The 23,795-nt window shown below is 43.1% G+C and overlaps 3 protein-coding genes across 9 annotated transcripts in view; 1 reads left to right on the top strand and 2 right to left on the bottom strand.

The window, feature by feature from the left end:
- Sap30bp (SAP30 binding protein) overlaps positions 1–5,673 on the bottom strand; it is a 40,943-nt gene extending 35,270 nt beyond the window's left edge. For 2 of the 5 annotated variants that reach the window (XM_005332567.5, XM_040268443.2), the window contains exons 1-3: positions 5,514–5,672; positions 4,129–4,238; positions 1,574–1,621 (exon numbers count right to left, since the gene is read on the bottom strand). In XM_005332567.5, the coding sequence (XP_005332624.1) occupies positions 1,574–1,621; positions 4,129–4,238; positions 5,514–5,619 (264 nt within the window). In that variant the 5' untranslated portion in view covers positions 5,620–5,672. Of the gene's footprint in view, positions 1–1,573; positions 1,622–4,128; positions 4,239–5,513 lie in introns of all 5 variants that reach the window. The other 3 variants (XM_040268445.2, XM_040268444.2, XM_013361658.4) reach the window with 3 other exon arrangements.
- Positions 5,674–5,774: 101 nt separating this feature from the next.
- Positions 5,775–23,795, top strand: part of Recql5 (RecQ like helicase 5) — a 33,597-nt gene continuing 15,576 nt past the window's right edge. For both annotated transcript variants that reach the window (XM_013361657.4, XM_005332565.5), the window contains exons 1-7: positions 5,775–6,571; positions 7,648–7,769; positions 8,783–9,301; positions 10,146–10,251; positions 10,775–10,886; positions 11,311–11,473; positions 16,402–16,481. In XM_013361657.4, coding sequence (XP_013217111.1) covers positions 6,442–6,571; positions 7,648–7,769; positions 8,783–9,301; positions 10,146–10,251; positions 10,775–10,886; positions 11,311–11,473; positions 16,402–16,481 — 1,232 coding nt within the window. In that variant the 5' untranslated portion in view covers positions 5,775–6,441. The remainder of the gene's footprint in view (positions 6,572–7,647; positions 7,770–8,782; positions 9,302–10,145; positions 10,252–10,774; positions 10,887–11,310; positions 11,474–16,401; positions 16,482–23,795) is intronic.
- Erln (endoregulin) lies at positions 19,428–21,211 on the bottom strand. 2 transcript variants are annotated; one of them, XM_040268450.2, is made up of 4 exons: positions 21,064–21,173; positions 20,653–20,780; positions 19,748–19,964; positions 19,428–19,563 (listed from the first exon to the last, which is right to left on the bottom strand). In XM_040268450.2, the coding sequence occupies exon 3, from the start codon at positions 19,956–19,958 to the stop codon at positions 19,779–19,781; it is 180 nt and encodes a 59-aa protein (XP_040124384.1). In that variant the 5' UTR covers positions 19,959–19,964; positions 20,653–20,780; positions 21,064–21,173; the 3' UTR covers positions 19,428–19,563; positions 19,748–19,778. The 2 variants fall into 2 exon arrangements, with proteins under 2 accessions (XP_040124384.1, XP_077897802.1); XM_078041676.1 differs by lacking the exon at positions 20,653–20,780 and having other exon boundaries at positions 21,064–21,211.

Raw genomic sequence — 23,795 nt, forward strand, 5'->3', positions numbered from 1 at the left:
TATATGCAAACACTACACAATTTAGATAAGGGTTGTGAGCATCCGCAGATTTTGATATTCACATGGGGTGGAGGTGGGATGTTCTGGAACTAATCACCATGGACACTGAAGGACTACTATTTAGATTGTAACTGGATAGTTTTCCTAAATTCTACTAAGTCATCTTGAAGGCTTCACCTGGTTTCAAAGTAGGTTTTTTTGTTTTAGGGGTACCAAGGATGGAACCCATGGTTACATAACCACTGAGCCACATCCCCAATGTTTTATTTTGAGACAGATTCTTGCTAAGTTGCTGAGGCTAGCTTTGAACTTGTGATCTTCCACCTTAGCCTCCCGAGTTGCTGGGATCACAGGCATGAGCTACCATGCCCAGCTCAAAGTATGTTGTTTTTTGATTTTTCATTTGTTTTGTTTTGTTTTGGTAGTACTGGGGATTGAACCCAGGGCCTTGCACACACTATTCAAGGACTTTACCGCTGAGCCACATAATTAGTCCTCACCCTCAGCCCTTCTGATTTTTTATTTTGAGACAGGGTCTCAATGAATTGCCCAGGCTGACTTCAATCTTGTAATTCTCCAGCCTAAGCCTCCTAGATAGCTGGGATTACAGGTATGCACCAGTAAGACTGGCTTCAAAGCGGTTTTTTTTTTTTTAAGAGGAAAAAAAGGAGAAGAGAGAATTTTTTAATATTTATTTTTCAGTTTTCGGTGGACACAACATCTTCATTTTATTTTTATGTGGAGCTGAGGATCAAACCCAGTGCCCCATGCATGCCAGGCAAGCGCATTACTGCTTGAGCCACATCCCCAGCCCTCAAAGCAGTTTTTAAGTGCAAAATTTGATCCCTATTCCCCAGGCCCAGAGTAATGGAATTAGTTTTTCTCTTTAGGGGTTAAAAAAAAAATGTCCCATAAAGATTCCTCAAAAGACACATGTCCAATGCCCAGTGAATAACACAGCAGTTTAACCTGAACAAGGGGTCTTAACCTTCATCACTACTGGACCACTAAGAAACTTGACAGGAATCACTGCTAATTACTCTCAGCTGCTACTGGGATGGACCTATGAGAAGAAATGGCTTCATGAAAATAAATATGTCTTCCTGACCATTAAACAAAGCTTGCCCAAGAGTGAAAGTTGTACATCCCTAGGAAAATGAGGATTGGGATCAACATCCCCAGCAGTTGGGGTGAGGTCTCACATTGGTCTGAGCCTCTTGGAGATCTTTTTCACTTCTAGAAGCCGAAGAGAATCCCAAGTACACATGGCAACCCTCATGCCTTCCTGATTTCCACAAAGCACTTGGGAGACAGTGTGAGACTCAGGCCTCTTGCTTTCTAGTCCAGAGTATGGCACAATCTGCAAGCCTGGAAATCTACTCTGCCTCAGGACTTACCCATTCCTAGGTTGCCTCAAAAATCTTTCTTTATAAAGCTGGCACTTTATAAATGCCACAAGGTCACACAATTAATTATTAGTGGGACAGATTCGTGACCAGACATATGAACTGAGCCATGATGTTAAAATGCCTTGTTCGTATCCAGCCACCCCGCCACAGCCAACATCAAATACCTTTGGGTCATCAGCCTCAGGTTTTTCAGTCTCTGAATCGTCATCTTCCTACAAGACAAAGAATTTAGAGGATTAAGCTTAAAGGAGTGGGCCTGAGATCTCACATGCATAACTAAGGTTGGAGCAAAAAGCTCATTTAACCCAGAAGAGGTCATCCCACCAAGAACCCCTCCCCTACCAAATGACCCACAGCTAGAGAAAGAGAAGGGGAAAAGGAGATGTTCTGGGGTGGGGGGAATCCAAAACAACAGCAGCTCAAAGTCAACAGTTACTCCAGTGGTGCCACAGTCCACATCAATGAAAATGCTCAAGGTAAAATATTACATAAAGAGTGGAAAGAAGTTGTAATTTGCTTCAGAAAAGAATAAAATTAGGTTACAGGATAAAACAAGCATAGTGTTTCCATTGAAATATGAATGATTTAAAACCAGTATTATGGACCTTTTCCCTCCCTTGCCTTTCATATTCACAAATATATCAGATTTAGACCTAACAGAACACTGTTCAACATAAAAAAAGAGCTGTGACTCAGACATCTATACCCTGGTACCTCAACCAGTAGAATTCACACTAACATGAACACAGGAAGGTAGACATATGACTAGAGCAGGTGACCTAGGAAAGGCAGAACTAAAGGGCAATGCACAGTCTTTCTTGGGTCCCAGCTGAGTGGGTTCCGCCTCCACTGAGTGCTTACATTACTGACTGCCACTGATCCATTCTGCCCACCTTGTTCCTTATCCAAATGAGCACCATGTGAATAAGACATTGTCCAGAGCAAGACCACAATTCCACTGAACACTTATACTAATATAACGAAAGTCAAAGATCAGACACAGCTATTTTGTTAGATAATTAAATCCATGTCACTTCCATTACCTACAGTACTCCCAATACATGAAAGATTTTTTAGTGCTGAGGAAATTCAACTGATTTGACAGTTATTTTCAACAAAGCTACACTTTAAACCAAATGTGACCCAGCACTCTAGATGTTACTATACACACCACCTAAGAGTTGTAAACAAATATAGTAATGATTTTGAGACTTAACTGCCCTGTAAGGTGCCAGTGAGTCAAAGCCTTTGGATGCAATCTCCATAATCTCCTTAAAATGAAATCAATCAGGCAAATAATCAGTGATGGAGCCAGCTGAACACATATTTCAGAACATCTATTTTGGGATTGGTGAAATTTTACTAAAATATGAAACAAAGCTTAAATATGATGGAAATTCTAAGAAAAACAAATATGGAACAACATTTAAAAAATACACATTATGTAAATGTATTAAAGAAAACAGTTATGAAGATTAAGGCAGTATATACATACTTAATAAAAGTCAAGAAAAGATCTTATAAAGTTTTTCTAAAAAAATCTAATCAACTCTGAATTATAATTATTAATGGGTGAGGCTAAAGACATGAAATACTTCACAAAAGAGCATAGAATATATTTCTATTAATTTGGAAAGCCATAACGCTGGGAACTGAACCCAGGGCCTGCTAGGCAGGTGCTCTACCACTGAGCTACACTACCAGCCCTAATTTGGGAAGCATTTTAATGCTAACATTAACATATAAACGTTTAAATAAATAAGTGTGTCAATTCAAACTGTTGCAAAATAGCCAGACTCAATATAGAAATTCAATTTTGTACATATCTATGCTAAGCATTAACATGAACTTCCTTGCTTTTCCTCCAAACATCCATTCATTCATTTTTATGGTGGTGGGGATTGAATGTAGGCCTTGCCCATGGTAGGGAAGACTCCATTTCTGAGTTACATCACCAGCATCTCCAAACTTAAAAATTCTGATTCATAACCCAGGCTTGGTGATGCACACCTGTAATCCCAGCAACTCAGGAGGAATGTAAATTGGAGGCCAGTCTGAGCAACTCAGCAAAGCCCTAAGCAACTAAGTGAGACCCTGCCTCAAAATAAAAAAATAAAAAGGGCTGGGGATATGGCTCAGTGGTAAAGTGGCCCTGGGTTCAATCCTCAGTACCAAAAAAATTTTCTAGTTCATGCTGCTCAGGTGATTGTGAATCCTATGTCTTTCTTGTTAATAAAAACAAGTTCTCCTTTCTTTGTTATCCAGTACCTACTTAACATAAGTGGAAGAAAAAGAAATTTCCCTTCCTTATCTTGTTAACCAACTGAAATAATTAAATGAGCCCCAAATGAGATTTCAAATAATACAGAGTTGATTTCAGATATAAATAACACACCAATTAGGATGAACACACTGTTATATCATTTAAGTAGGGAAAACTCATACAAAACACCCACTGATATCTGAGTTAAATAAAATAGTCCACTATCTTTCCTTGCAAATTTCAATTCCAAGGTTCATACAAAATGGTCCAGGTAAAAATGGATTTCATTTTCAATAGAACTACTGATATTCAACTTAGTTTCTTCAACCAATGCAAAACAAAAGGGGGGAAGAAATGAAGTCAGCCATAAAATGGAATATTATTGACACAATTCAAAAGTTTCTTGACAAACAAAAAGGTGCTTTGAGCAGCTCTGGATTCAAGAAATTTACTTACCGACTGTTTGCTGTTCTCGTCTTCCTCTTCTTCATAACCATCTTCATCACCCCCTGGGCGAGAAAAGTCATCATCTCCATAGGCATCAGACACCAATCCACCTTTCTCTTCTGAAACAGAGGTGGTAAAAGATGGAGAAGAAAGAAAAAAAAAAAAAAGCAAGAAAACTTTCTAGTGACTTGAATGGCCAAGACTATCTCTGAAGAAAAAAGGGGAAATTAATTCTCATGTTAAGTGACCACAGACACAAACATGGAAGAATATCACACTAAATCCTGTTTCTAATGCTGTCAATCCAGGCTGGGGGTGTAGTAGAACACCTGCCTAGCATTCATGAGGCTCTGGCTTATATTCCCAGCACAGCCAAAAAAAAAAAAAAAAAAAATTAAAGCTATCAGTCCAGGGCTGGGTTTGTGCTCATTGGTAGAGCACCTGCATAGCACATGTGAGGCACTGGGTTCAATCCTCTGTATCATGTAAAACAATAATAATAAGCAAATAAAATCATAAAAAAGGCTTTTAAAAAAAGCTGTCACTTCATCTACAATAGTTTAACTGAAGCCTTCCCTTCTCTGAATTATCATAGCATGGAGCTTGAACATCTCTTTTGACATGCTTGCCTCTACCTTGTATCATAGGAACCTGTAACTTTGCCTTCTCTTATAAGACAGACTGTCTTATTCATTTTCGTACCAATTCCCTTCACTTTCCAGATGAGAAAAATCCAAGGCCCAGATACATTAGATAACTTGCTCTTTCTACTACCCCAAAGAAATCTGTTCCTATTCTAACAAGGGATTCATAATTCGAACAAAACAACGAAATTACTGATGGGCTTTAAAAACTCACAAAGAAACAGAATCACCCAGAAGCTTTTTAAAAAAAAAAAAAAAAAGCTCACAAATACCCAAATTTTATGGCGTAGCTACAGAATACACTCTCTGAAGTGTAATTTACACATACGTCTAAAAAGCTCCAAGATATGTTTAGAGCACATTCCTAATTTAAAAGTCATAAATTTATCAAGACACACGTTTCATCACTCTCCAAGTACGTTTTACTCATCTCCCTCCCCCCATCAAACAAGGAACCGGAGCGAACTGGCAGTGATGCTGCAGCCGTGGATACCTCTCTCCCTTCGTCCATCCCACTGCCCAGCACAGATTTCTATTAAGTTTTAGCAGAAGAGTAGAAACAAAGGAAGGAAACAGTTCTTACTGTAGAATATCTAATGTTAAACCTAACTCAGGACCCCGACTGCGCTTCGGGGCTCCGGGGTCCGAATCGTGGGGCACAATGAACTTCTCTTCCCCTCCTACCCCACTAGGAGAGCAGCATTCTGAAAGACGCTCGATTCCCCCTTCAGCTTCCCACTCGGGCCTCACCAGCCGCGCCGCCCACAGCTTCGATTCCAGCTTCGCCATCAGACTCGGGTTCTGAATCCTCCGCGTAAACCGCCAGAGACGACAGAACGTTCTTCTTCCCCGCCATTTTATTCCCACAGCTTGGGCGTGGCTCACACCTATGACTCAAAGACGACGACTTCCGTGAGGAAAATCAACTTCTTCCGGATCCCAGGAGACGCCGCGACCGAGGGTAGCCAATCAAAACCGCCGTTTCTGAACCTGGCCCATCCCTCAGGTCTGCGCTTGTTTACGTCATCATCGCGCGACGGATGTAAGGTTGTAGGGGTTGTACCTGACAGGCTATTCCCAGGGGTTTATCTTAGAGTTGGGAAAGGTGTGTAGAAGTGTTTGTGCGTTTGCGGAACCAGCGGACAGCAGCGGCCCGGCAAGAGTCCTTGGCCCTTAGAGGCCCTACGGCCGGGTCTGATACCTGGGGGTGGTGAAAAGAGGGAATCTTCAGCTGGTGAAGGGAGAAAACTGTGGATCTGGGGCTCAGAGGAAGAAAAGTGGAAGGGCCGGTCCTGGGGGGAAGAATCGTCGTCAAGGCTGCCCTTACAGAAGAAGGAGCAGTAGGTGGATCTTAGAAAAACAATTCCAGTTCTCCAAACTCTTCCAAAGACACTTGCGTTTCTTGTGATCTGATTGTAGCTCTGGGCTAATTGGCCTGGGATAGTTCAATGTGTTTATGTTCATGGAGTCTAACAGTGCAGACGATAATTGCCCAGGAATGTATTGCTTGAGACAGTTCATCTGCAACTTTACTACTTGAAAATAACATTGCTTAAATATAATATAGCAGGTTTATTCTTACAGAAGAAAACAATCAGTGTTTTAAAAGCAGAACAGAGTTCTCGTGGCAATCTTCCACCACTTTTGCTTTAACTTTTGGCTACTAATTTTCGCTAAGATGAACACCCACCCTCCCTCCACTTCCTTTGACCCTGAACGGCGAGTCCGGAGCACATTGAAGAAGGTCTTTGGGTTTGACTCTTTTAAGACAACTTTACAGGAGAATGCAACCATGGCTGTAGTGAAAGGTAACATGAGACTACCTGCCTTTAAATTTCTACTGGCTGTACCATAGCATAACATCATCCTCCTAACACTTCCTACATCCCCACCTTAGGCCTGTAACTAGTTTTGGAGATCTTTAGACTTATCATCTAAAGCTGCAATTTTAATGGCAGAATCACTCACCTGTTCTGATTCTTACATTATATAGCTGGAGCCAAAAATAGTCTTTGAAAAATTATTCCTAGATTCCTATTTTTTGTTTGGGTAGTCACAAGGTAATCCCCTTGTTGAAAAGTAAGTATTTGGATCCCCCATAAGAAAGGAAGGAGCAGTAAGATTGTAAACTGGAGATATGATCATTGGAAATTGTCCAGAGGGGAGCAGCAGTGTAATATTTAAAAAAAAATTTTTTAGTTGTTGATGGGCTTTTAATTTTAGTTATTTATATGTGGTGCTAAAGATTGAACCCAGTGCCTCACATATGCTAGACAAGAGCTCTACCACTGAGCAACAACCCCAGCTCTGCAGCAGTGTAATATTACTGACATATTTATAAACAAAATATCTCTAAGTGATGTCCTTGTGTGTCTACACAGATGTGCCCAGTCACCTAGCAATATTCTGCTTTTACAGCTGTGTTTCTTTTTCAGTCATCTGTGTCCCAGCAGACTCAAAATTTATGCCCTTATTATTATTCGTGTATGTGGTACTGAGGATTGAACCCAGGGCACTCTACCACCTAGCTACATCCTTAGTTCTTTTATTTTTTTATTTTGAAATAGGGTCTCACTAAGTTACTTCAAACTTATTATTCTCCGCCTCAGCCTCCCAAGTTGCTGGGATTACAGGCAGATGCTACCATGCTCAACTCATACTCTTTTGTTTTTTAATACCATTACCAGAAATAGTTTTCAGACATTTCCAAATATTTTAAGTATCCTTGTCCTTTTTATAGAAGGGACAGAAGAGAGTTAAACATATCCAGATCTTCCCCTGTGCCAAACACTGCTAGATGTTGTTCCTACATTCTCGTTAAATTTTTCAACAACCTTGATGAAAACATGAAGCACTGAGACGTTATCTTTTTGTGTTTTTGCAGGTGACAAGGATGTCTTTGTGTGCATGCCCACAGGTGCAGGAAAATCCCTTTGCTATCAACTCCCTGCACTGTTGGCTAAAGGCATCACTATCGTTATTTCTCCTCTTATTGCTTTGATTCAGGTGAGATTTGGGGAATGAAGGTGGTAACCCAAAACAATGAAGGAATGGTTGTTTATAGTTAGAATTTTACTCCTCCTTTATTTGGTCTTTGCCTTTTATTTTCTCTGATTTTCCTACATTTCTCTTGTTGGGTTTCTGAATTGCCCAAATGTAAGGTTCTCTATTAGTGTATGTCACTCTTGTGGGTCACAAATGAGTCTTACTGTTTTGATGGCCTGAGGTCCCTCATCCTCTGGGTTTGGTTTTTGTTTTTGCTTTTTGGTTTTGTTTTGTTTTGGTTTGGGGTTTTTTGGTGCAGAAGTGTATGAAACTTTATCTGTTTCATACACCAACTCACTCTCACATCCACACACATGTGCTCATGATGTTAGGATAAAAGGTGCAGGTGTATAGGTAGCTAAATTGATATGAGGAATCCCTGGTGTCCTGGTTTATTTTGGCAAGTGTACAGGTATGTGAAACCGAAAAAGAGATGAGAAACTCATTGGGACCTTACTGACCAGATGTTCTGACTGTATGTAGTGCCTGCAGATGGGTTGATGGAAATAGAATTGAGGAAGTAAGGCCATGTGGTTAAGAGCCATCCACCCAAAAGAAAGGTACACAGACTGGGAACACCAGTTGTACTTTGCCAGTGTTCCCTATTCTCAGGCTTTGTGCCAAGTGCTTTATATGCATTCACATTACCTTTAAAATGTAAAATTTCATTCACTTCTTACTACAGTCTTATTAGATGGTTACTATTTTGGGAGAGAGAACTAGAACTGAGTCCCAGGGGTTAAGAAACAGCCTGAGAGCAGGTAGCACTTTAATGAGCCAGGATTAGATCCTGGTCTTTGTGACTCCAGAGAGCCTGTCCTCTCAACCACTTCACCTTGCATACTTCTGGGCAAAGAGCAGATATATGGAAGGAGGGGAGGAGGCTTTATGACTGGGAAGTTTCCTGGGGAGTTGCAATGAAATTGACCACTGAATTCTGAGGGGCCACTGGCCTTGTCCCCTTTTGCCCTCAGGACCAGGTGGACCATTTGCTGGCCCTGAAGGTACAAGTGAGTTCCCTGAACTCAAAGCTTTCGGCGCAGGAGAGGAAGGAGCTGCTTTCTGACTTGGAGCAAGAAAAACCCCGGACCAAGCTTCTCTACATTACCCCAGAGATGGCAGCTGCATCTTCCTTCCAGCCCACCCTGAATTCCCTAGTGTCCCGCCACCTTCTCTCCTACTTGGTGGTGGATGAAGCTCATTGTGTTTCCCAGTGGGGACACGACTTTCGTCCTGATTATCTGCGTCTGGGCGCTCTGCGCTCCCGCCTGGCACATGCCCCATGTGTGGCCCTGACTGCCACAGCCACTCCACAAGTTCAAGAGGACGTGTTTGCTGCCCTGCATCTGAAGCAACCAGTTGCCACTTTCAAGACTCCCTGTTTCCGGGCCAACCTCTTTTATGATGTGCAGTTCAAGGAACTGATTTCTGATCCCTATGGAAACCTGAGGGATTTCTGCCTTAAGGCTCTTGGACAGAAGGCTAATAAAGGGGTGAGACCCTAAAGTTGGGGACCAAGGTGCTATCTGCACCAGAGAGATGGATAGTTTTTCAAACCTTTGCTTTTCCTAGCTTCTTAGTGAGGCTTCTTAAAACTTGTGTACAAGCTGAGTACAGTGCCTGTAATTACAGCTACTTGAGAGACCAAGATAGAATGATAGAAAATTCCAAGCCAGCCTGGGCAACTTAGTGAGACCCTGTTTCAAAATATTTTTTTTTTTTTTTTTGCTAGAGAAGCTACCAGGAATTGAACCTAAGGGTACTTTACCACTGAACTACATCCTTAGCCCTCACAAAGTCTCCTGGGGTCTTATTAAGTTGATGAGGCTGGCTTTGAACTTGCAGTCCTTCTGCCTCAGCCTTCCTAGTCACTGGGATTATAGGCATACACCAGCATGCCTAGGTCAAAATAAAATTTTAAAAAAGAGTTGGAGATATAGCTGAGTGGTAGAGTGCCCCTGGGTTCAGTTCTCAGTGCTTCACAAAACAAACTTGGGCACACAAAGAGTTATCCCTTTCATTACCCAGCATTGTCCTCCTCAATGGGGTTCCCTTGTCTTGGCTCCATCTGTGGAAAACAAGCACATGGTCCCTCTGTGTGAAGCCTTTGCTGACCTATACAGGGTTTTGGGGAGTAGGCAGAGGAATTATAGAGGCTGGACTTTAGGCTGCTTTGGTTCTGCTTCTTCTGAAGCAGGAGAGCTCTGTTGGGTGTCCTGCCTTCTCAGGAGACTGAAGTTGACAAAACAAAACACAGAGCTTCTTCTGAAGCAGGCTGCACTTAGCAGGCTGATTGTTTTCTTCCCACACCTCTTTTCTTCCTGTCTCCCTATTCAGTTGTTGTCCGGCTGTGGCATTATCTACTGCAGGACTAGAGAGGCTTGTGAACAGGTGGCCACAGAGCTCAGCAGCAGGGGTGTGAATGCTAAGGCTTACCACGCAGGTAAGAGATGTCCAGGCTATGTGGTCCTCTTCACTTGAGGAGGCCTGTTGTGTTCCTATGGATTCTGGATAATTAGGTGATTCATTATCTTTTTCCAGAGACCCATGCAGAGCTAAAATTCATTTGATTCCGCTAAAAGGAGTCCAGGTGTGAATGAGGTCTAAAATAAGAGTTGTAATTCCTGAATTCTTTTTCTTATCCTGTGCCCACCAAGCAGCAGGGGATGCATTTTTATAAGTCCAGATATAAAAAACCAGGTCAAAGCACAGGCTTTGGAGGCCAATGAACAACAGTTTGACTCATCTAACATTTATTGAATGCTCTGTGCATTCAAGTCCCCAACCCACCGGCTGAGGTCTTTATGTCTATTAACTGAGGTTCTGTGAGATTAAGTGCCCAGCCCCAGGTCATATAGCTGGGAGTGATGGACTCAGGGTGGGTATAAAGTGCCCAGCAATGTAAAACCCAAGGTAAACCCATGGGAAATGTGGGTTATCCTTCCCCACCTTCTCCCCCTTTGCAGGGCTGAAGGCTTCTGATAGAACACAGGTGCAGAATGAGTGGATGGAGGAGAAGGTCCCTGTAATTGTTGCAACCATCAGTTTTGGAATGGGAGTGGACAAAGCCAATGTCAGGTGAGCTCTGCTTCTTGCTTTACCTTCCTGGTTGGAGCCTGGCTCAGGGTAGATTGCCTAGTTCTGTGCTTCAAAGAAATTATAAAAGACTTAGTCCTAGTTGTGTCACTCATAAGTGTCAGAGTCTAATCTTATTCTAAGACTGGTATTTATTCCACTGGGCCTCTGGCTGTGACCTTTTTTGGATCCCCCATATTTGTTGAAATTACCCCCTTAACTCCTGCCTCTAAGCTGGGCTGCTCCATGCAGAGAGAGCTGCTAATGTACTACAGTCATCTCAGCCGGCTTACTCTGGGATATTTTTTCTGCTTCCTTGTATCTGGCCACAGTGGATAGAGCCCTGCTCTAGTGGCACAGGATTCCCCCCTCCATGAGGACTCAGCTCTTCTATATCTCATGCAACTCATTCTTTTGAATCCCACAGGTTTGTCGTCCACTGGAATATTGCCAAGTCAATGGCTGGGTTCTACCAGGAGTCTGGCCGGGCTGGCAGGGATGGGAAGCCTTCTTGGTGCCGTCTCTATTACTCTAGGAATGATCGGGACCAAATTAGCTTTCTAATCAGGAAGGAAATTGGGAAACTCCAGGTAAGTCATGGGTGGTATTAGCCTTTTCTAACTGAACCCACCACTCTCCAGTTTTACACTGTCTATTTCCCAGTCCAACTGGAGCTTCTGTAAGCTAGACAGGGTGTTACTGGCCAGGGTTTTGCAAGGTAGTAGTGGTGTGTAGGGTGGACAGGCAGCTGACAACAAGCTAGTTTGGTCTTATTTTCTTTATAAACATTTAAATTATGCTATTTTACAGTCAAAATCAATCTTGCCCTTGTTTTAGTGAATTGTTATGTGAGCATTTCCCATTGTTATGTGTCTTTTACTTTTGCTTTTAGCCATTTTTTATTTTTTAATGGTTAGGCATTCTTCATAGAAAACCTAAAAACAGAACCAAACATGTAAGAGAACCTGATGTGTGATAGATAGCATTATAAATCAACAGGAAATTGTTGGAAAAGGGGGAACTGTTGAATAGTGCCAACCAAAAAAAAATTTAGGTCCCTAGCTGATAGCATATACATATGAATTACAGGTGGGTTCAAGACCTCAAAAAGCTATAAAATTAGAAGGTGAAATATTTTATTTTCTTGAGGAAGGGCAGAGCAACTCAAGGTTTTTTTTTTAAAGTTTAAAAAATTCTTTTTAGATATTGATGATGAACCTTTATTTAATTCACTTATTTATATGTGGTGCTGAGAATTAAACCCAGTGCCTCATACAAAACTAGGCATATACTCCACCACTGAGCCACAACTCCAGCCCCAGCTCAAGATTTTTGAAACAGAAACCATAAAGGAGTACGTGACGTATTTGATAAAATTCAAACTAAAATTTTCTGCATAATGGGGAACACCATAAATTAAGTGAAAAAAAGGGGGAGATATTTGTAGTATATATTATTGGTGGGGCTGTTTAGAGAACTCCTTATAAGAAAAGGTACCATGGGCTGGGGATGTGGCTCAAGTAGTAGCGCGCTCACTTGACATGTGTGCCGCCTGGGTTCGATTCTCAGCACCACATACAAACAAAGATGTTGTGTCCGCCGAAAACTAAAAAATAAAAAAATATTAAAAAAAAAAAAAAAGAAAAGAAAAGGTACCAGCCTCATAGCACAAAGCACAGACAATTCATAGAAGAGGAAAACAGAATATTTAATAAATGTACAGAGATGTTCAATGTTACTTAGGAATCAGAAACATGCAAATCAGAAAACAAGCTATCCTTTTATACCTATTAGGTTGGCAGAAATGTAAAACATTTATAACCAATTGTTGTTAAGAATGTGGAGGCTGGGTATGGTCATGTAAACCTGTGGTCCCAGCTACTCAGGAGGTTGAGACAGGAGGATCACTTGAGCCCAGGAGTTTGAGGCTAGCTTGGGCAATAGAGTGAGACCCTGTCTTAAAAAAAAAAAAAAAAATTACAAGAAAATTTAGCTTGGTGTATGATCTAGGGCTGGAGTTATTGTGTGTGTATGTATGGGGGAGTACTAGGGATTGAACCCAGGAATGCTCTACCATTGAGCTATATCCCCAGTCCTTTTTTTTATTTTTATTTTGAAACAAGTCTGGCTAAATTGCTGAGAGCATCACAGATTGCTGAGGCTGCCTTCAAATTTGTGTTCCTCCTGCCTCAGTCTCCCAAGTCACTGGGATTATAGGTATGTGCCACCACATCCAGCCTAGAGATACTTTTATAGTAGAAATTACAAGCCTGGAGGGCTGGGGGTGTGGCTCAAGTGGTAGAGCGCTCGCCTAGCATGCGTGAGGCACTGGGTTCGATCCTTAGCACCACATAAAAATAAAATAAAGATATTGTGTCCACCTAAAAGCTAAAAAATAAATATTAAAAAAAAGAAAAGAAATTACAAGCCTGGAAAACTATCCTTTTGAAAAAAAGAAATATTTGAATACATTAAAAAGTTTTAAATTTCTATCAATTCTGAAGCTATAAGAAATGTATATGGCAAAAAGTCCCATAAACAAAGTCAATAGATAAACAGTAGATCTGGGAAAATATTTCAGTATAGAAGCAAGTAAAAGGTTAAGGTTGAGAACAGAGAACTTTTGCCAATTGATAAGAAAAAGGACACGAAAAGCAAAGAATATGAAAAAAATGTTCCCAGAAAAACTCATCCAAATGACATTTCAAAAGATGCTCAAATTAATAGCAATCAAATAAATGCAAATTAAAGTAAATGTTTTGACATGCATGTGAATAAGCTCTAGCCCTGGTTGCTAGTGGGGCTGTGTAGGAAAGAGGACTCATGCCAAGAGGAAAGCAAAGAGTTACAGTCATTTTGAAGAAAGCAATCTAGCACCTTCTATCACACTTTTTTTTTTTTTTTTTTGCAATGCAGGAGACAGAGCCTAGGACCTTGCACTTGGGAGGCAAGTGCTCTGTCACTGATCTGCACCCCTAACTCCCTGTTACCCTTTAAAATATAGGTACACTTTGACCCAGATATCCTATTTCTGGCATCAGAGTCTATGAAATAAAAGTGCCAGTGCATAAGCTCATGTGTAGAGCCTGTGAGGCAGAATTGTTCATGATGACAGAAAATTACAAATAAGATGAATGTTGATCCTTGGGCAGTGAGTAAAGAAATCATGGTACATGCTCCCATGAGGGGATACAAAGCACAGCTGAGGCTGAGGAAGGCTCCTATCTTATTTTTTAGAAATTCATATTTATTACTACTCAGACATTTGTTTATGCTCTGTCTACTTTTCTGAAATGCAAACTCCATGAGAGTGGGACCTTTTGCTTTCTGTAACTGTAGAGCCTAGATCTGTGTTGGGAACAGAGTTAGTATTTAGTAAATGAATGGCTAAATTAAGGAATAGGGAGAGAAGGTGAATGCAAGTAAAGATTAGGATGGAGATTTTTGTGGACAGAGAATGATGGTTTGCCCTGAACTAAGGGAGCACAATTAACTCATCTCCATGATCTGAAATTCACATTAGACAAGGTAAAGATTTTGCTAGGATGATTGAGTAGAAGGTATTTATTTGAAACTTACTAACAGTGAATTTTGGGAACCTACGCTAGTCTCCTTGAAATATTTCAGATCATTGGAGAGAAAGAGAAGATCTAGAAAATTTATATAGACAGAACACAGGCAATATATGATGGACTGAGAACCAGAAGGGCATCTGGTTTCTCAGGTGGAACACTAGAAACAAGATAACTGTGAAGTAGAGCGTTCAAATTCCAAAACAAATGCCAGGCCCATGTGGTGGCACATTCCTGTAATCCCAGGGACTTGGAAGGCTGAGGCAGGAGGATCTCAAGTTCAAACCCCACCTCATCAACTTAGTGAGGTTCTGTCTCAAAATAAAAATACAAAAAAGGTCTAGGCATATAGCTAGTGGTAAAGCACTCTGGGTTTAATCCCCAGTACCTGTCCTCCTCCCCTACAAAATTCTAAACAATTTCCAACCTAGAATTTTCTACCCAGTCTACCAGTTAAGCATGAAGATAAAAACATTTTCAGATGCAGGGTTTCAAAAAATTTCCTCTGTGTCATGACTGGCTAGTAAGGGATGCTCTCCATCATAAAGAGGTAGTAAACTTGGAGAGGAAAATGGAGATGTTCCTGAGGAGCAAGACAAAGGGACAATGTTCAGTGGGAGTCAGAAAGACAGCTGGGCACAGGCCTACAAAAAATCATGCAGATGAAACTGGGGGATGGAAGGTTCTAGGAAGGAATTTTCCAAAAATTAAAGTGGAACCTGCATGTCCAGCTCCAATTCAAATGAATTCCTTATTATGTCAAAACATTTGAGGGTGAATTAGTGACATCCTGAAATCTAGGCAAATGGAACAAACAAAGCAACTATTTCAGGGAAAACAGAGTTATAAAAAAGAAAACCTGACCATGGGAAATGCAATTCCATGGTTTAGCTTGAAGTAGTGTTGACAGAGTTATAATGAGGAAAATATCAATGTGATAAGAAATTGCAGTTGAAACACATTGAGAGATTGCAGGTGAAGGAAGTATGTGCATTCATCTATATCAGGGGGAGGGGCCACCTAAATGCAGTAAGTCAGTAGGTAATGTCTCAGGTATCATGTCATATTTTCTTCACTTTTCTGTATTTCTTTTAAGTTGACAATTTTCTTTCTTCTTTCTTTCTTTCTTTCTTTCTTTCTTTCTTTCTTTCTTTCTTTCTTTCTTTCTTTCTTTCTTTCTTCTTTCTTTCTTTCTTTCTTTCTTTCTTTCTTCTTTCTTTCTTTCTTTCTTTTTTGGTGTAGATGGACTCTACATAATGCCTTTATTTTTATGTGGTGCTAAGGATCGAACCCGGGTCCCGCGCGCACTAGGCGAGCACTCTACCACTGAGCCATAGTTCCAGCCCCAAGTTGACAATTTTCTAAAAGGAAATTTTTACTGAATAGCTGTGTATTAAAAAGGCCAGTGGTGCATACCCATCACTCAAAAATAACAACTGTTAACCTTTTTTTTTTTAGTTTTGTTTTTTTAGTTATAGTTGGACACAATGTTTTATTTATTTTTTTATGTGGTGCTGAGAATTGAACCCAGTGCCTCGCACATGCTAAGCGAGCACTCTGCCACTGAGCCACAACCCCAGCCCCCCAGCTCCCATTAACTTTTTGTGGGTTAAGCCTCTGTATATACATTAGCAGGTAGGGTCACACCATAGAAGGACTTATATGAAGTCAGATCATATCATGCTACCCACATGGCAGTCCAGGGCCCTTTGCATGAGAATCACGTGGGGAGCTTTTTGGAAGTATAAAATATTTCCAAATATTAAGGCTTCTGTCCCAGAGAGTTTGATTCTTTAGCCTAGGGATTTTGATGTACACACAGGTTTGAGGATACCATTTAGTAAATGGCTTTATTATTGTCCTGTAATAGTTTTCTCCCTTATTAATTTTTGTAGTGACAATGTAGTCTAACTCTGTGACTTTTAGTGGTCATTTTCTGTCTCCAGGAAAAGAGAGGGAACAAAGCCTCTGATAAAGCCACCCTTTTGGCTTTTGAGGCCCTGGTGACCTTCTGTGAAGAATTGGGGTAAGTGACTTATTTTAGTTATGCAGCAAAATGTTAGATCATTTCCTCCCCCAGCAGCCATTATCTGACCAGCTAACATAAAGCAGCCTTTTGTCCACCAAGGGACAAAGATCATTGGGTTTTGTTTTGAGGACCCTTCTTCAGGGCCCTTTCTCTTCTCTTCTGGAGGCCCCAGCCACTCTGGCAGTTTGAGGATTTGTTTAGCATTTTAGGTGGTCATCCACCTTTCCATTCTACTCCCTTCTAGGATGACTGACTTTATGTGGCCAGCCCCGAGCCATTGGTATTATGGTCATCACATGCCATTGAGCTGGGTCTTTTGCTTTACTCCAAGTATCCACTCTTATCTATGTCCCAAACAGAAGCATGTGACCCTCTTATCTTTTGGGCCAGGAGGCATCATGTGCTTTAAAGAAATCACCCTTTCTAATAGCCAGCCAGCCCACATGGACCCCACTTGTCTCCTTTGTCTTCATCTGTGGGGATTGGGCAGGGTGTCATGATTGTGGCTGGACACATGTAGTTGTTAGTGCCCCCTATGAGGGACACCCCAAAGGACTCTGTATACTTGGTCTAAAAAGCTCTCAGATTCGTCTGATCTCATGGAACAGTCCTGGGAGGACAGCAGATATGATTGCCCAGATAAAGATGAATAAACCAAGCTCTGGAGAGGTCACAATCATAAAGCTCAAGGTAGACAGAAGCCACTAAATTTGTGCCTCCTAATTGTCAATGGAGTGCTCATTTCATATACCTATGCCATCTTGGTTTTTGTAAGCATAGTGTCTTCTTTTTGTTAGCTTGCTTGCTTGTTTTTATAGTGCTGGGGATGAAATCCAGGACCTTGTGCATGCTAAGCGGGTGCTGTATTACTCAAGACTAGAGTCTTGAGATAAGGTTCTGTGTAGAGGTACATAGTACCAGTGTGAAACAGATGTTTTGGGCTGTCTTCTGGAAATCAGGGAGACATTTCCTTAAGCACTGTCTTTGCATTCCCATCTCTGTCCTACTCACATGAGTTGGTGGCTCCTTCTGGAAATGACCATCTCTCATTTGGTCTCTGTGGCAGGACCACACCCAGCAAAAGTGGTAGACTGCAGTGCCAGGTCCACCCTTGCCTTTGGCCCTCGCCACTAGAACCCTTTTCTGGCACTGGTTTGGGGATTGCTAAATTCAGCCTTCTTGGGCTCCTTGAGTGGACCTCTCATTTCTGGTGAGGAATAAAAGGACCACCGAGTGTTCTTGCTAATTGTCAGAGCCCCCTCTGCTGGAAGCACCTTGGCTGGTTCTTGTTTGAGGCTCTGGGGGTTAGAACCTGCCAGGCAGGGAGACGATCCTCTTTGAGGCCTCTACTTCTATTTCATCTCATCTCAAGGAGCTGGGGTTTCTGAGTGTGTCAATGGGCCAGCTGGGGGCAGGGGCCCAGGCATCCATGGGCCCAGGGAGTCCAGCTGAAGGCCTCCTGGGCTTTGTGCACAGCCTTGTACTTGTGTCTTGTTTTCTGTGTGTGAGGGTTCTGGATCCCAGGGCTTTCGGGCTGGAATAAAACCCCTGGCATGTCTGTAGGACCACTGCTCTTTGAATAAAAGGGAATATTTATTATAAAATGGGGCAGAACATGAAGAAAAAGCTCCTTTCCACCCTATATTTGCTCCTTTTCTAAGAATAGTTCTGGTTTGGGGTCGAGGTGAGGCAGCTTTTCCTGCCAGCACTCCCTCAGGGCGGGCACCTGGCAGTGAGAGGATAGACCAGTGCAGTGGGTTTGCTAAGGTCAGAACATTTCTAAAAGAAAGCTGTTGTAGATGTTTGGGCATGTCAAGGTGGCACCCTGTGAGTAGCACTGGGTGGGAGGGTCTGGGACCAACAGAAAAGGGACTCAGGTCAGTTGGGAATGAGGCCAGGTTGTGGCACCCAGCAGTGTTCCTCTCATCTCTGCATGTAGCTGTTTTCTCTGGGCTGTAGCCATGGAAAAGCATTATTCATGACAGGGTTTTTTGTGTTTTAGTGTTCTGGGAACAGTTATAAGGCATGAAGCAACCTCTGGCCTCGCGGCCTCAGTACCTTGAGATAGAAGAACAGCTCTGTTTAGGCCTGAGCTGAACTGTCTCTTGTGGTCTCCGAGCTGGGGAGCACAGAAGCCCAGTATCTTCCTGTTTATCCACTCATGTGCTCATTCACTCATGTGTTCAACCAACCAATATTGATTGATATCAGCTGTGCCAGGCATACTGGCCATGGGAATAAAATGGTGACAGAAAGAGACCCATCTCCTGCTTCTGTGGTACTCAGTTTCCATGGGAAAGACAGGCATTTGTCAGGTAACTGATGATTCTTGCCAGATAATGGTAGTGTACACCTGCAATCCCAACTACTTGGGTGGCTGAGGCAGGAGAATCACAAGTTTGAAGCCAGCCTGGGAAACTTACTAAGATCCTGTCTCAAAATAAAATAGAAAAGGCTTAGGTTACTCAGTGATAGAGGACTTGCCTAGTATGTCCAAGGTCCTGGGTCTAGTATCCAGTACCACAGAACAGAACAAAACAATAAAAATGTACGATTTCTGTTTAAAGGGCTCTGAAAAAAAAAGATAAATGGTGTTTTGATAGTATATAGCAGGTGCCCTACCCTAGTCCAGAGAGTCAGGAGAAATTTACCTGAGGAGTCAGGTTTACACTGAGATCTAAAGGCTGAGGAAGCACTAGCTGAGCAAGTGTAGTGTTGGTGGTGCACACCAGTCAAGGGGGATGGCATGTGCAAGGGTCTGTGGCAGGACAGAACAGGGCTTTTTCAGGAACTGAAACGTGCTCCAAGAACCTGGGGGCATGTGCCAGATGGCTGGTCGGACAGGCAGGGCCATACCACAGGGAGAGTTGCAGGTCCCAGTAAGGCTTTGCTGGCTTCTTCTGGTGACCACATCTAGATAGAAAATGAACTCTTACAAGTTAACAGATTTGAAAAGGAATTTTTTACTTCATTTGTTTTTTTTTTTTTTTTTGGTGTGTGTGTATATGTGTGTCCTCTTCAAGTTGCTGGCTGGGCTGGGAATTTATTGGGGGACCTTCTTATCCATTGCTTCTCTCACCTGAGGACAGAGGAGAAGACCTCTGCATGACCAGTATCAGACCAACCTCCCCATCTTGCTATCTGACCAACCCTAAGGCAGACCCAGTGTTTGACTAGATTTTTTTTTTCCTGGTGAGAAAAGATGACTGGGCCCTGAGTCTGAGGGGACCACAGAGGAGTATGGGAGAAGCAGAGGAGCCCACCTCTCATCTTCTTGGCCCCCAGGATGTCACATCAATCCTCTTCATATTCTGTCTTCTCCAGTGGAGGGATTAAACCAAATACAACAGCAAACATGAAGAAAAACAGAACTGTGGAGATAAATAAGCCAATCACTATCAGGCCCCCCAGCTCCCAGGGGTTCTCCCAAAACTCATCATGCCAGACAGTCTTCTGGATTGCCGCTTGGTCCATATAAACCTGGAAAAGAAAAGACGGAGGCTGTGAGTTTGGACCCTCAAGGTCCTGTCTCAGGTGCTACTCTCCACTCCCAACCTTCACACTAAGTAGCAGCTGCAGGGAATAGCTGGCCATGTGTGGTCACTGAAGAAATGGTGAGTCTCTGAGCTCCAAGTCTCCCGCAAGCAACAAATGGAGTTTCCCCCTTTGTAGAGAGGGCCCTGCATTCTTCCCAGAGGCTGCCCCGGAGCCTCCCGTTCTCTCCTGAATAGCTCTGATATGAGCCAGAACATTCGTTCTATCCGAGGGAGGCCTACTCAACTCAGCTAAAAAGCACTGCTATGCGTCCTCCCTAACTTTTCCTGCCCCAATTGCTAAACATTTGGGAGGCATTTTGAGAACAACCGCATAGGAGCCCACTGATGTGCTGTGGTGTGCTCCTATAGTCACAATTCTCAGGAGGCTGAGGCAGGGGAGGATCACTTGAGCCTATGAGTTGGAGGCCAGCCTAGCCAACAGAGTAATACCCTGTCTCAAAAAAAAAAAAAAAAAAAGGACAAGAGCCAAGAAGTGGCTCAGGCTTCAGTAAAATCCCTGGGGGCCCCTGAAAATAGGAAATCTAAATATCTTTTCGAAATGGAACCAGTGTTTGGAGAGCTGTGAGCCCTTAGCTGAAGGGAGTAGAGAGGAGAAAGGAAAGGGTCATTACCTGCTGTTGCTACTGTCTTGTGACCTACGAGGGCAAATCAAGGTTGTCCTTCAAGCCCCACGCTTTGGGGGGCCCTGAGTGAAGAGACTGCCAGGTGACCAGAGCTTCACCCTGATTCAAGGAAGCAACTTTTTGGGGGGGAAGGCGTTAGTATTGACTAGCAGCCCTGACCAGACCTGCATTGCTGCCACCAGAACAAACAGCGGTGGGCTGGGGCTAGTTGCCTGGCAATGACCACTCCCTTTCTGCCTTTCACACTCCTCTCAGCTGCATCTTGCCTTTTGTGATGTCACTGTTGGGATACTGTGGGCAGCTGTTCAGAAGTGCTCCCTGAGAGCAGTCAGACTTGGAGTGGGGTGGGGGAGGAGACTGAACCCGGGGCCTGTACCCCAGGCCATCCACCCATCTTACCTGTATAGAGCAGGGTCTTGGCTTGGTTTAGATGACCTGTCCACAGAGAGAACCTGCCCAGAGCTGGGAGCCCTGGGGCTGGGACTGCTACCGGGTCCTTATTTCCAGGAATGTGGTGAATGATTAACTGCAGCTTCTGAAGGGAGTCTGGGGCGGGGAGCACTGTGGAGGCCTCACTTCTTGATGGTACCTGTTGCCTCTCAGGCCAGGCCTTGGCTGCTGAGTGGCTGATTGCTACCCATTGGTGTGATCGGGAAGCTAGGAAAAGGGAACAAAGCCCAAAACCTCATGGCCACCCTTAACTGCTTTAAAAGCTAGGATGGGTGGGCCTTTTGTGACCAGGAACTGTGCCAGCCACTGAGACAAGAAGAGTGGGGCTGGCCCTTTGAGAGCTTATCTTCCAGCCCATAGGTCCTCAACCCTGCTGTGACAGTCTCTAGGATCTCTAGAAACGCCCAGGCCCCGCACATCAGTCTTTGGGATGGCAGGGTGCTGTGTTGTTTTAAACCTTCCTAGGGGACTCTCCCAGGTGTAGCCAAGTGGCTGACAGATGAGCAAGTGCAACAAAGCCTTCTTAACTGGGGCTGGGGATGTGGCTCAAGTGGTAGCGCGCTCGCCTGGCATGCGTGCGGCCTGGGTTCAATCCTCAGCACCACATACAAAGATGTTGTGTCCACCAGAAACTAAAAAATAAATATTAAAAAATTCTAAAAAAAAAAAAAAAAAAGCCTTCTTAACTGTCGTGAGCTACGTGGACCTGGCCTGCCTGAAGCTTTCCACTTCCTTGTGGAGAACTTGCTGACTCATGTCCCTGGCATGTGGAGCGCACAGCCAGCAGGCTGGTCTCTGGCACACCCTGGTACTTCAGCTCCACCAGTCAAGCCAGGGTCTTATCAAGAGTCAGTTGTTTGTCCCCAGACTGGTTTGTGGCAGTTGAACTTGTTATAGTTACATAATCGAATGTAACATAAGCAAATGAAGCAACAATGATAACTAATATACCAATTTTTAAAAATTTTATTCATTATTGGGTGGGGGGTACTGGGGATTGAACTCAGGGGCATTTTACCTTTGAGCTTCCCCAGCCCTTTTCTATTTTTATTTTGAGACAGGGTCTTGCTAAGTTGCCCAGGATGGCATCAAACTTGCCATTCTCCTGCCTCAACCTCCTTAATTACTGGGATTTCACACCTGCCTAAAAGTCTAGTTTTGTAGATGGGACACAGGCACAGAGAAGTTCAGTAACTTACTCAAGGTCATACAACTAGTAAGTATGGTTTAGATGACCTGTCCACAGAAAGAACCTGCCCAGAGCTGGGAGCCCTGGGGCTGGGACTGCCAGCTAGTTATAGTTGAGAACTAGCTGTACAGAATCTGAGCTCTGAAATGCTACATTGTGCCTCAGAGTAAGTAGAGAAAGAAGTTGTTTCTACAGGTACCTGTGTGACCCCTTGGAATCACTGGGATTATATTCCTGTCAAAAAAGATGCAGACATGATAACTAAATAGGAACATTATAAAAATTCAGTGGACTTTCACACTCAGATTCCTTTGCAAAGCCTAAGTTCTTGTTCTACTCCAAACTGTGTGTGTGTGTGTGTGTTTGTGTGTGTGTGGGGAGGTGTTGCTAGGGCTGGAACCCAGGGCCTTGTGCATACTGAGCAAGTGCTTTACCACTGAGTTGCATCCCCAGCCCATCTTGGCCTGCTGTAATTAAATCAAAACTACAAAATAGATACCACAAGAACTCTAGTCAGCCAGCCTACATTTAGAGAAAAGACCCTCGCCCTACCCCAGAAGGATTAGCCAGGAAATGTGTGGGCTTTCTCAATTTAAAATGAGATGTGTAGGTGCTGGGGCTGTGACTCAGTGGTAGTGCACTTGCCTGGCATGTGTGAGGCACTGGGTTCGATTCTTAGCACCACATATAAATAAAACAAAGGTCTATCAACAACTAAAAAATAAAACCAAAAAAATTTAAAAAGGTGAGACGTGTAGACAATGTGTCATACACATGAAAGGTGCGTGGACTGTTTCAGCTAACTGCTATCCACAGGTGCATAATTCTTCTGGCATGTTGGTGTGAAGAGCATGAACTGATGGGGAGGAGAGAAGGTACTGAAGCTCAGTTGCTCTGCCTGCTCTCCTGTGAGGAAGCAGTGCATAAATTAAGACACAAAGACTGGAGACAGAGATAGGGTCAGTGTTGTGTGGCACGGAGCAGGAGAGCGAGGGAATGTTTTAAGGATGAAATTCATTTGTCCTTAGTTGTGCTCTGAAATTTGTATTACAGTTTGTGTTCCTCATTTGTGCCATAACAAAGATTTTTATTGTAGATTGCTTTAAAGTGTTACTAATTGAGCAGATAATAATTTTTGTGCTCTCCCAAATTTTGCTAATCAGAGTCTTGCCCAATAGGTTTTGTAGTTGTAATGAGGTATAATACGCCCACAGCACGGTGCAAGATCTTTGGTGTGGAGCGCAGCCCTTCTGAGGAACCGAGAGCAGACGCTGGTGGAGCAGAGGCCACAGTGGGGTGGCATGAGGAGGCTGGTGAGATCACTGTGGAAACTGCACAGGCCTCTGTGCAGTGGCCCTGGCAAGCACTGCTGGTGGCTTGGTCCAGTGTGGCATGGAACAGTGACAGGTGGTGACTAGAGTCAGTCAGATGTTCTCTAGGCCTGAGGCAACCTGATGGCCGTCCCTTATATATAGCCATCTTCAGGCAGCCC

This window comes from Ictidomys tridecemlineatus, chromosome 3, assembly GCF_052094955.1.
Source record: "Ictidomys tridecemlineatus isolate mIctTri1 chromosome 3, mIctTri1.hap1, whole genome shotgun sequence".
NCBI lineage: Eukaryota > Metazoa > Chordata > Mammalia > Rodentia > Sciuridae > Ictidomys > Ictidomys tridecemlineatus.